This window comes from Netta rufina (genome assembly GCF_964035555.1).
Source record: "Netta rufina genome assembly, chromosome: 16".
Lineage (NCBI taxonomy): Eukaryota > Metazoa > Chordata > Aves > Anseriformes > Anatidae > Netta > Netta rufina.
Genome location: NC_140140.1, coordinates 14,757,243 through 14,769,457, shown reverse-complemented (window position 1 = coordinate 14,769,457; position 12,215 = coordinate 14,757,243). Strand labels below are relative to the sequence as shown.

The 12,215-nt window shown below is 51.6% G+C and overlaps 1 protein-coding gene across 1 annotated transcript in view; it reads left to right on the top strand.

Moving 5' to 3' along the window:
- Positions 1-730: 730 nt before the first annotated feature.
- The window catches only part of MYT1 (myelin transcription factor 1), a gene marked incomplete at its 3' end in the record, with an annotated part of 37,259 nt that continues 25,774 nt past the window's right edge, over positions 731-12,215 (top strand). Inside the window, exons 1-4 of the mRNA XM_084296821.1 lie at positions 731-829; positions 7,335-7,389; positions 8,933-8,963; positions 11,950-12,012. Coding sequence (XP_084152947.1) covers positions 7,335-7,389; positions 8,933-8,963; positions 11,950-12,012 — 149 coding nt within the window. The 5' untranslated portion in view covers positions 731-829. The remainder of the gene's footprint in view (positions 830-7,334; positions 7,390-8,932; positions 8,964-11,949; positions 12,013-12,215) is intronic.

Sequence of the window (12,215 nt, the reverse complement as noted above, 5' to 3'; positions counted from 1 at the left end):
AGTGCGTGCTTCCCAGGGCTTTCCCCTGCTCTGCCTCCAGGAGCTGTAACCTGAATATCCTCATTTTGCATCTTCACCATGAATCGCTGCGGTGCCCTGCTCCCAAAAATCTGGCGGTGCCCAGAGTTGTCATGGAAAACTGCACCAGGAGCAGGGACCCTGCTCGGCTCCCAGCGATGCCCAGCAGTGGGTCCCATCTGCTGCCTTGGATGTGTAAAATTTCTGGGAAAGAATAAAAAATAACTTTAACTCTGGAAAGAGAAGAGAAGAAAGTGTGAGGGTAGAGCATGTGGAGAGGCTTTGCTGGTTGTCACAGGCACTACAAGGCTGCTGGGCTGCTGCTGGTGGCCACCGTGGGCAACCTGCGGGCTGCAGTCACTGCTGCTGTTGGTTTTTCCATCAACAGACCAAAATGAGCAACATTGTGCAGAGCCTGCAACAGGCTGAGGGCACCCATGGGTGCTTCTGCAGCTTGGCTGCTGCATGGGAGCCCGTCAGGTCTCTGAGCCTTCTTTTACCCTAACTACAAAGTCTTCATGGTCAGGACTTGTGGCCCTGGAGTGTCACCAAGGGGTCCTGCTCTGGGCATGGAGACCCCCAGCATGGTTTAAGTGCCCGTTTAAATAAAGCAGGAAATAAAAATGGCATTTTCACCTCTGGCTGATGCTGCCAAAGCGGTGCCGGGCTGACTTCACCTCCTGACCCCGTGTTCCTCTCCCCCTCCCTAGAAAATGAGTTTCGGGGCGAGCTGCTGAACCAGAGGTGGACCTGCGGAGAGAAGATCAGCAGCTGCGAGGGAGCCGCCAGCCTGCACGGCACACGCATCAAGGTGAGCGGAGAGCCCTTCCTCCTCCACGAGCATCCTCTTCCTCACTGTGGTGACAGCAGGACAGGGCCCCACGGTGTCACAGCCCTCGGGGACCAGCTGGGCCAGGGGGACGGAGCCTTTCTGGCACCCAAACCACAGGCAGGAACTGGGCAGCTCTGTCTCCTTGTTAAAACCGAGCCTCCTGCGTGGTGCGTGCAGGCAGAGAGGCTTCCAGCTGGCGAGATTTGGCTTCGGGGCCAGTTATTTAAATCCTTCCCTTCCTCTCCGGTGCCATCCTTCAAGGACAGCTCAGGATATTTAGCTCGGTCCCAGGCCCGTTAAAAGAGGCCCTTTCTGTGAGGGGCCGGCTGGTCGGAAGAAGCCCCTCGCGGGCCAGGTGAAGCCGTGGTGTGCGCCGAGGGGACAAGTGAGGCATTCATCCTGCCCGGCCACAGAGCTGCCCATTTACTGCTGCAGCTGGGGCTGCTGAAAGGGCTCCAGCCCGCGCCGTCAGAGCCTCTGCCAGCAGATGAGGAAGCTTTATTTAAGCACAGAACGGGGCTGCTCGTTACACAAGTGATGCTTCCTGCCTGGTTTTGGACACTTGGTAACGAGGCACGGGCTGGGACAGACGCACAGACCCCCAGGGCAGTGGAGGGAGCCCTCCTTGGGTGACTGATGTTAGCCACTCATCCTCGGTCCCCAAATAAATGGAGCCCCAGGAAAAGTCCATATCAGCAAAAATCCCCCCTTAGAAGCATCCTTCTTGGCTAACAAGCTGTCAGCTGCGTGCAGGTGTCGCCAGGAAAGCTCACACCTTCTTAGAAAGCAGAGTAAGCAGTTGTTGCTATATTTAAAAGCGGCTCAATTAAGGCTTTTCTATTGAACCTGCCAAATAAGCACTTAGATTAGATTTAATAAGATTGTTGTATGTTAATAAAGCGATGATTACAAAAGGTAATGTGCCTAGTACCTGGTGCTCATCTAGTGCTCTGCCTCTGCCAAGCACGTTGCTAATATTAACCATTTCTCGCAACCCTTGCCACTCTGCCCAGCTGTGCTTTAACACAGGGAACCTGGTCTGGGGCCAGGAGGAGCTGGGAGGGGACATCCAAAGTGGGAGCAGGATTTGGGGTGGTCCTGCAAAGCCAGGTCGTGCTGAGAGCACCAAATAAGCATGGACTACATTTATATGTAGCTTTCCATGGTAGTTATGGCTCATAACCTACAGGATGTGCAGCTTGAAAGGACAATCAGATGTGGGACACTCTAATTTATTTTTGTCCCTAAAGAAGTCTGGGTGCAGGATAAAATTTCCTTTGACAGGTCTGAAATGAGAGGCGCTCCCTGCACGCATTCAGCTGCGTCTGTCTGCCCGGACACTCCTGCTTGTTCTTGTCCTGGCCCCAGCAGCTGGAAGAAAAATGAGCCTTTTTCTCCCAAATCTCCATTCCCCTGTGCCTTGGAGAGCTCCCTGGCCCAGCGAAGGCTGGCAGCTGCTAGGACAGGTAGGGCTGGCATTGATGGGGTCACCAGAGCCCCTCGTCGGAGATGTGCTCTCATAGTCTCGCTTCAGCAACTGCCTCAGCTCGTGCCACTTGAGGATAATCTTATGAAAATGGCAGCTTATTACCGAGCCTGAAAACAATGGGGTTGAGGAACTGCAATTTTTTTTCCCTCCCCTCCACCCCTCCTCTTTTGGCACGAGAGCCGTTTGCACATACCGAGCCACTTAGGTCTCTGTGCGCGTGAAATGGCGTTTGGATTGCATGTTGTAGCACTTCCAAACAGTCAAGAGGAAAGTAGATGTCAACTTAAACTGCTGCGCGTGAAATCACCCCAGCCCTGAATGCCGGAGCTGCGGAGGCACACGGTGCAGCTGTGGCTGTGCCAAACGTGATGCTCTGAGCATCTTTTCTGGTCCGCTTCACTCGTGTGGAGGATGCCTCTGCTACAGAGCATTAGCGCTCTGTAAATGTTTAATTTGCAGCATTGTTGTTGTTTTTCTTTTTTTTTTTGGGGGGGTGGGTGTAGGACCCCTTTTTGCAAATGAAAACTGGCAGCACAGCTGAAGGAGGCTGGTGGTGACAAAGCTACAGGTTTTAATTTGGGGGAGAGGGCGGAGGTACAAGCTGTGGTTTTGCAATTAAAGATGTCAAGGCGAAATCCTCCCCCGGCTCGGAGCACAGGGTGTCCTTTCTCGGCAGCAGCGAGAGAGCAGAAGGCAGACGGTAGCTTGTACAGCTGAGGACGGGGCTCTCCATAGGTGAAACGTCAGGAGGATTTAAATCAAGCAGCAGGGGAAGACCCTAAAGGAGGAGGGGGAAAAAATAAACAGCCCCAGAGTGCGGTTATAAAATTGTACCTGGGAGCTACAGGGCTGGTGCGGAGGCTTTCAGCCACTTTCAGCCCTTTTTAAAAGAAGAGCGAGACTCTTGAGCAAAGAGTATTTCTTCCTCCATCCCTTCTTTATTTATTCTTTTAAAAATTAATAGCTAGAGAAGGTGCAGCAGGACGGAGCCCTCCGCATTACCTGCAGTGGGCGGTGATGCCGTGGCACTTGGCAGAGGGGGATGTGGAGACCCAGATCCAGGTCTCTCCACCCATGTGCAGCCTGCAGCAGCCAAGGGGGATCCTTGTGGGGTTAAAAATAAAACTTAAAATAATCAGGCCAGGCCATTCAACCCCGTTTTTGCTGCCTGACTTGGGTTGGCCCCATAGCCCCCCACGCCGGCATCCAGCTGGACCCTGGGGCTAGCTCGGGCTGGTGAGGCAGCCCCTTGGTCCAGAGTGAGCTGGGGGACCACGGTGCAAATTAGTCAGACTGTTAATTGTCCCTGGTGAGAGCCTGAAGGAGTCTGACTGCCGGGATAAGGTTATTGGTGGTGGTGTTTCCCACTCACCACCCTTCTCCCTTCCCTTAACTCATCCTGGCTTTGAACCCAGCCCCGAAATGGGGCAGAGGGAACTGGGCTGTCCTCCCACCCTGCATGGCCCAAGAGGAAAAACCAAGAACAAAACCACCATTCAACCCTTCTGTAAAACATCATTTCTTCATCATTTTCTCCCCTACCTGCTTCAGCAAATCTCAGTTTTGTTTTTTAATTGAGCAGAAGCTGTCTGCGTGTCCCTCAGCCCCAGCTTCATGCAAAAGGCTTTTTTGCAACCTCCGCAGATAGGCGCTGATGGAAGTTCTGCTGCTTCCAGGGTAAAATAAATATTCCTGCTGAATCCTCACCTCTCTTTGGCCAGCTGAAGGCTTTTTCAGCGTGTTTATTTTCTCTGAGCTCCGCGCTGCTCTTGAATACATATAAAGTATTACTGCTGACCGTGGGGAATTTCAGCATGGCCCTTAATGGGGGATTTGCATAGAGCTGTCGAAGCCCCGGCGCACCTGGGTGTCTGGGCACGGGAGGCTTCAGTGGTTTTATGTTAACGCCTCGGTCTGCCTTCAGAAAATAAATGTGTATTAAGATGAGAAAGGAGATGAAAATATCAACCGTGTAGGTGCTCCGTAAAATTAAACTTCGGATCCGTTCCGCTGTTCCCGCACCTTATTGCTGTAGTTTTGGCAGCAGAGCCAGACAGCTACTGCACCAGGAGGCTTTTAAAATTCACCTGGTGCTCAGGTTAAACTGTCTTTCAAGTTTCTCTCTCCGAACCTCATTGATTTAGGTGTGCAGCATCAGGACACCATCGGTACTGTTTGTGTTATGTCGGGAAGTTCCTTAGTGCAGGACAAACGTGGTAAGAAATTGTCCCTGCACCAAAGCACCTTCAGAGAAAAAAGGGCAGGAGGGAAAAGAAGCCCAGGGGAGGAAGGGATGCTCTCCAGGTTACCGTGCATGGCAGTGACAGGCCATGAAGCTGAGTCCTGATGTGAGCATCCTGACCCAGTGCAGGGTCTGGTGTCTGCCTGGTTCCGTCTATTGGCCTGAAAAATCCTCTCGGTGTGCGAGAGAGCATCCAGCCACGAGGCGAAGAGGGGCTGCACAACCCCTGCCTTGTTCTAGCTGCTCTAACATGCAGTGAGGCCAGCACCTGGTAGCAATAATTTATTTCCAGGTTTCCTTGCCAATTAATTGTGTGTTTGTGCATGCAGGGTTTTTGTTAGGAGCTGGATTTAGGAAGGAAGGACCCTCCTGCCCCTTCTCCACAGACCTTGTGCTCTCATTGCCCAGGGAAGACAGTTCCACCTTGAAAGAGATGTTGAAGGCAATGGAAAGAATTGCTCTGTTGAGGTGTTGTGGTGTAGAGAGGAGCTTGGTGTTAGCTCAGGTGTGATATCTAATATTTTTTTGCAGCGGGATCTCTCCCGTTTATAAGCAAACAGCCACAGCCTGGCCCACCTGCTTGTCATCCAAGGGCAGGTTTAAGAAAACCGAAGTTTTGCCCTGTGTTTCCCTCAGTCCCAGCCCTCCCTCTGGGCTCTTTTGAAGACGGGCTGTGAAACCAGAGCCACGTCCATCAGCTCCGCTGGCCGTGGCCAGCACGTCACAGGCACTGCCCGCAGCCCACCCTGCTCTCGCTTTGAATAATTTATCCGCAGGAAACCCGTATTGCCAAGGCACCAGCCCAAAGCGTGCCAGTTCCCTGGGAAAACTGTCAAAGGGAAAAAAAAAAAAAAAGAAAAGCCCTCTCTGAAATTCATTTTGGTTGAACGCAGGCTCCCAGCAATCAAACGTATCAGGCGCTTTGTCGGCGCGCGGCGCACGCCGGCTTTGAAAGGCTCATAAATGTAATGAAGTCCCTTTGACACCTGCTCCTCTCCGCACTTTAAACGTAAGCCATTGGTCCGCAGGGAACCGGGGCTTTAAAAATAGAAATTATAGTAATTGTCTGCTGTGTTATTGGGAAGATTGTAATAAACGCGGAGCACAACACCGCGGTGCCACGAGCTGAATGCTGACAGGATGCATAAATTGCTCCAGGTTTTGATTTTTTTTTCCTTTTCTTGAGCGTTTCTATCCAGTAAACCACAGAAATGAAGGTGTGTTAGTGCCTTGCTGCCAGAGGGAGGCAGTGGGAGGGAGAGAGGCGCTGGGGAAACTTCAGCCCTCCCTTTGAGGGGTTTCCAGCTGTGGTGCCCCATCGGCTGGGATCTCCATCCCCAATAATCCCTGCCTGCCAAGGATCCATCCAGACAGTTTCGAGGTGCTCGTAGGCTCTTGGAGGCACCTACTGTGTGTGAATTGTCCCCACCAGCAGTGGAGCAGCTCCCATGTGTGTCCTGTCCCACCTCCATTGGGGTACCAGAGGGTTTGCTTTTGAGTCTCCTCGTTTTGGGGTGGCACAGGAGCTGGTCTCATCCATATGAGACCTGTAAAGGATGCTCCAAAGAGCACGTGCCAAAGAAAATTTGTTTTTATCGCATCAAATTGCACTCAGAAATCCTTTTTCCCCTTTTCTCTCTTTCCCAGGAGGAAATATCTTGGAGTGTAATGCTCTGCAATAAAACCTAAATCATCTCCCCGGTCTACCCGGATCCCATTCGCCTCCCTGCTCGTACCCTGATCCCCCACACCCGATAGGCATTTGCTGCCAAACACACCCAACGACTCAGATTTTGTGACACTGGGATTTTCATCCTTGCTGTGGGGCTGCACAAAGGGATTTGGGCTGCCCACATAGGAGCGGCTGCAATCACCTTAGGGCAGGACGAGGGCAGGAGATGAAATCGGCTCTCGGGCCCCTTCAGCAGCTTCCCTGAGAAGCTAATTGCAGTGCCACTTCTGTTATCCCGGCCATACCTTCTCCCCTTACCTGGCCATCCCCTCCTTTTGCTGTCACCTCAGGCAGGGCTGATCTCAAAGCTCCCACCTCCGCCACGGTGCGGGCACGGAGACAGCGCTGCAGCCACGCGCTGCTGCTTTCAGCCCTCCGCTACCTTGTGGCACGCTGTGATGTTTAATTAATAGCGAGTGCTTTGAAGTCCCTGGCGTTACTTATTCATGCCCATATTCCCCGCAGACCCTCCCGTTTGATGTCCATGTTGCAGAGGTTATTTAGATGCACCCTCTGTGTCAAATCTGAGCACAGCGGAGAGGATGCTCTTTAGAGCGCTACATGAGAAGTTGCCCTTCCCGGGCACGAGATCAGCTTGACCCAATATTCAGAGATTTCTGAAGGCTGAGATATGCTGGCTGTTCCCTGAGTTGCTCACAGTAGTTCTGAATTACCGGGTTTGGTGTAAATACATGGAAATTTGGTCTGGCCTTAGCAAGGGAGTTGTTTGCCTCTATCGGGGTGTTTTCTCTTGCCTCTTCATCCCTCCCTGGCACCCCCAGCAGGGAGTACTTGCTGTGCCCTGGGTTGGGGAAATTAAGGTAAGGCTGCTAAATCTGGCAATCCAAAAGGAGATTGTGCCTTCTGCCTTTCAAATGAATAACTTTGGGTTGAATGATAAAAGCAACGCAAGAATTGTCTATCTCAGGTATTTACCCAGAGCAGCAGCCATGTGTGCAAATTGCCTTTAATGACAGTTTTCACGTTGTCTTTTAACCAATACCTTCTCTTTCCATCCCAGATGAGTTTAGAAAATGACGATAAGAGAGCACGCACGCGATCGAAGTCTATCAGAGGTGAGCAGCTGATCATCCCCCTGCGCGGGGAGGTGGTACCCGGCCTCCCTGCACATTGCTTGTTCCAAAAGGGCTTTGGTTTGTCAGGTCCAGGCATTATAAAATTACACACACTGCCTCTCCTCCAGCCCCACTGAGATTTGTCCACGAGCCTGGAAAACTCCCAGCTACAAACCATTACAGCGCCTCGTAATATTTAACCCTCCCTCCCTGCTTCCCTCATCCCCGCTGCCCAAAGAAAAAAAAAAATTTAAAAAGCAAAAAGCAAAAGCCCTTTGCATGCTTTGCTTGATGGGGATCGCAATTGCTGTAGCTTCAGATCAGCTCCCGGGGCTTTCATCATGCACACTCTGCCAGCGGCTTTGAAGTTGTACATCTGAGAGCGCCTGGCAGAAGTAGTGCATGCTGCAGAAGCAAACAGGGCTGTCTCCCGGCAGGGACACGAGGACAAGTGACTTGTTAATGCAAAGCTTGATTGATATTTATTTTCCACCTTTAAAAAATTGCTCAGTTCGCTCTTCACGTGTTTCCTCTCCGGGAGGAGGCGAGGCGGTCTGGTGCAGAGCACGGTGCATCACCTCGTGTGATGGGCGCAGGGCATCCTCGCAGTATTTATTCCTTCTTGTGGACGTGGATTTGATTAATTGCGAAGGTGGCTGGCGGCGAGGGATGAATGGGGCTGGCTGACATGAAGTGCGAGGGCTGCAGGGGTTGCAGCTTCATGCAAGCAGCTGTGCTGGCCCACCTCACTTTGTGCTGGCCTGCCTTCCTCCTTGCACTTTTCAGCATCTTTTTTAAAACCAAAGGAAAAACCAGATGCTGCCAATTGTGCTGAATCAAGCTGGATTATGTGGGTTTTATTGTCTTGCTGCACGTACCTAAAAGTGCTCACTCAGGTTGCTAATGAGAGCAGCCCGATTCTATTTATTTTCTCACACCCTGCCTTCGCCACACTTGAATCTGGGTTTCTGGATGTGAAAAGGTAATTTATCGAATACACCGTGGGATTTGCCACTGCCTCCAGTTTGTTGAAGCTTGTGAGTCATCCCACCGGGAGCTGGATCCCAGGAAACCCAATTAGCTCAAACAAATTGAGCAAACGTGTTATGGTTTTTAGCTTGGGCAAATTTAGCTTGTGTTGTATCTTTTTTTTTCCCTCCTGATTATTTGGATTTCTGGCTGAATGGAAGGTTTTTGGCACCGATGCGATGTTGGTGTATGTTGTTACTGTAAGCAGTGGGATGTCCTCTTAACCACGAGTGGGGAATAATCCCTATCCCCCCCCCCAAACTATTGTTCACCCTAAAAGCCAAATGTCTGAGCATAAGGATTTCCAAGGCAAGTGTATGATGGCACGTAGCAAGCATTGGCAGAGTGGGTTGTCCTTTCTTTCCCAAGTGGGATGCCTCTGGGTGCAATAGGAATGGAGCAGCTGTAGGAGAGCATCCCCCAGGGAGGGGAGATGCCCCACGAGGGCTCAGCCCCTTGATGTGTTTTTGACCATGTCTTTGTTTCCATTGCTGCCTCCTGCCCCTTCGGCCAGTGCCCACGGAGCTCATCGGCCAGGAGGTGAGGTAAGGACCCTGCTCCTCCTCCTCGGTGGCGGTGGGAGGGATGGAGACCCCAGGCTGGGGTCAGCTCGGGTGAAACCCCGCTGCTGCTGGCCCATCTGGGGACCAGGGTGTGGGGAGCAAATATGTGGGACTTAGAGGGTGGAGATCTTGCTGGATGGTGTATATTGGACCAAAGAGCATCCATCCATCCTCTGTCCTGCCCGGTGTAAACCCTAGCAATGCCTGATACCCCTATTTTATGTAGGGTGTTGTCTTTGATGATCTTGCAACAGAGCAGGATTTCTTTTCCGTGTAGTTCCCATCCTCCCCTTGCCCCCAAACACAACCATGTCACGTCACTCCTCGTGCCAAATGCTCCTCCTCCAGCCCTGCATCCCCTGTCAAGCCACCGAGGTCTCATTGTCACTCATTTAGCAGCGCTGGCATGCGAGCAGCAGCAGCCCAAAGAGCTGGAGCGAGCCTTTGCAACCCTACAGAGCTTCTCATTATAAATAACAGCCTCCCCCACCTCTAAGCTGCCTTTAAACCTCGCGCAAGGGCTTATGCAAGAGGTAGGAGTCTTTAACCTGGACAGGCGCTAATAGCAGGGGCTGCCTTTCCGCTAGAAAGCCGTGCGTGTCAAAGAGTAATTGGACCTTAACCAGCCCAATCTCAGCGCGTTTCTGCTCCTCCGCTCCCCGATTGCTCTGGAGAGATGGAGGAGCGAGTGGCAGGCACGCCACTTCTCCAACTTTTATTGCTGAACACTTGAGTGGAGGTGGTAATTGGAGCAGGTGACATATATAAGGGGCAGGACGGAGCGCTCCACAAAGCCATCTCTGCAGCTGTCACCTAATTGCCTGATTAACTGGACGATTAATCGACTAATTGGAAGCAGGGCAACGTCTGCATGACAATAAGCGGCCCTTTTGTCAAGCAGATGAAGGCTTCGGGGAAAGGGGAGCAGGTCCGGCAGTGGCTGTGGCAGGGAAGGAGCGAGGCTTTCACAGACCCCAGAGGCCCTTTCTGCTTCTGGGACCCCAGCCAAAACGCGTGAAACCCCCCTGGAGAAGAGCAGGGACAGAGGTGTGGGGATGGCAAAGCCTGGCCCAGAGCGTGGTGAGCATCACCTCTGCTTTGGGGGCTTTTTAAGGGATTAAATCCACGCACCGGAGACATCCCAAATCGCCGCCTGCTTTGGGAAACCCCGATGCTGAGCCGCTTGGCTTGTTCCTTTTTATTATTTACTGCAGGCTTCATTTCACCACATTAAAAATGAGGTGGGGGGAACGAGCTTTAATTGATTCAGGAAAGCTTATAAAAGCCCGTAACATCTTCATCAGAGCTGCTTTTGTTTCCTGCTGAATGAAGCCTTTTTCAGGCGAGTCACTGGCACCATAAACACCGCTCTGTCTTCTGCCTGCGCTCACTTAACGTGTGTCTGGGGCTGCTCGGCACAGAGCAGCCTCAGTCGTGGCTGAGGACAATTAAAATTAAATAGACTTGAAGATCAGCAGCAGAGGGAGCAGCGAGGGGGCAGCCCCTGATCATGCACATTAGTGGGATGAGGTGCATTTATATATGGCCCTGAGCATTTTGCTAGGGATAGGTGTGTTGTTTGCAGGACTCCCAGTAGTGGCAGGACTCAGTTTTTAAATTCTCCAAAAATGGTTCAGTTTGTACCCAAAGGAACCATTCCTACTGCCCTGACAATTCAGCAACCCATTCCTGTCCTGTTTTGGGGTTTAATTCTTTTATTTGAATGCAGCAGTCCAGCTTGTGCGTGGTGTTTTGGGGAGCTAAGCCATTAGGAACCCACTGGAATGCTCCCATTCACCTTTTCCCGAGCTTTTTGCAGGGGCTGGGCTCTCTGCTGAGAGCAGAAACTCTGCATCCCTAAAGCCTGACTTGGCACTTGCTGCTATTTAATATCATCCCGTGTTTTTACTCCAAGACTAAAAGGCTGGCCGGATCCCCTCTGGGCTGGCGATGCCTTCTCCCTTTGCACTGTCATCAGGAGATTTCATTAGCGCTTCCAACTTCCCGGGCCGAGGGTGATACGGTGCTAAATGAGGTTATTAATCCTACACGACTCCAGAATCCCTCAGACGTCAGGCCGAGTCACTTGGGCATCCTATAATCAATGCCGTAATCTGGTTTTGCCAGAAAATGTTTGCTTTAATGCTTTTTATCTGGAGCCCTTCTTGCTCTCGGAGCTGGGATTAATTACCCCTGCAGGGGAAGCGTGCGGCCCTGCGCCGAGGGATGCAGCAAGCAGACGGCGTGGATGCAGCCCCTGGCAAGGGCAGGAGCGGCTGTGAGCACTGCCCAGAGCCCCCAGGAAGTCTTTAATGAGTCCTCTTCTGCAGGGCAGCAGGAGCAAGTGCAAGGAATTGGGATTTTTGTCACCTAAAAGCTATCTGTTCCCCCAAAAGCGAGCTTCTGCAGTGCTCTGGAGGATTTGCCTCCAGGTGACTTTCACCCACCGTGCTCTGGCTAAAAGCTGAACATCCTCACCCCGTTCCCTGCCTGCTCTTTTCATCAGGGCTCCCATTTCTTGGTGCCAGGAGCCCCAGTTCCCCAATAAGCCATCCCACAAGTGGAAACCCATGTTTCCCTCCAGCACCAGCGAAAAAGAAAGCTGAAGAGTGGGGAGGGGGGGAGGCAGAGTGTAGTAGTTGTCTGGTTTTTAAAAGCTTGCTCTTACACATGCAAATCTTTAATTAAACATACTCATAAAACTATAATGAACCGTTCATCTAATTAAATGGGGTGAGTCATTTCATTAATTTTTAGCAAACTGCAAAGCTGCTCTCCTGCCCTCCTCACTTGGAATTCAAAGGGACAAGCTGAAGCATTTGAGGGAAATTATCTTCCTTTTTTTGCGGTTATTTTGTTCTTTGTGCACAGAACCTGTTTAACTGACCATAGCTTATACTCTTCTAATTAAAAAAGAATTCTTCGGGTCCTATTGCTGTTCTTGATGGTTGCTTGTTTCCTTCTCCAGCTGTCCTACCCCAGGCTGTAACGGCTCAGGACACATCCGTGGGAAGTATGCGAGGCACAGAAGGTAAGGCTGGGTCGGAGGTAATGGGGATGGAAACATGCAAGCAGAAAACCCAGAGACAGATGTTCCCTGGAGAAGCTGGCTCCTTGGAAGATGGTTCAGAGCAGGAGCCAAACTCCCTCACCCTAAATCCATTTCTTGCTGGGTATCCATCAGTCCGTGGGGTCTTTCACCAGGCTGACAGCAGCCTTCACACCGACCCCAAA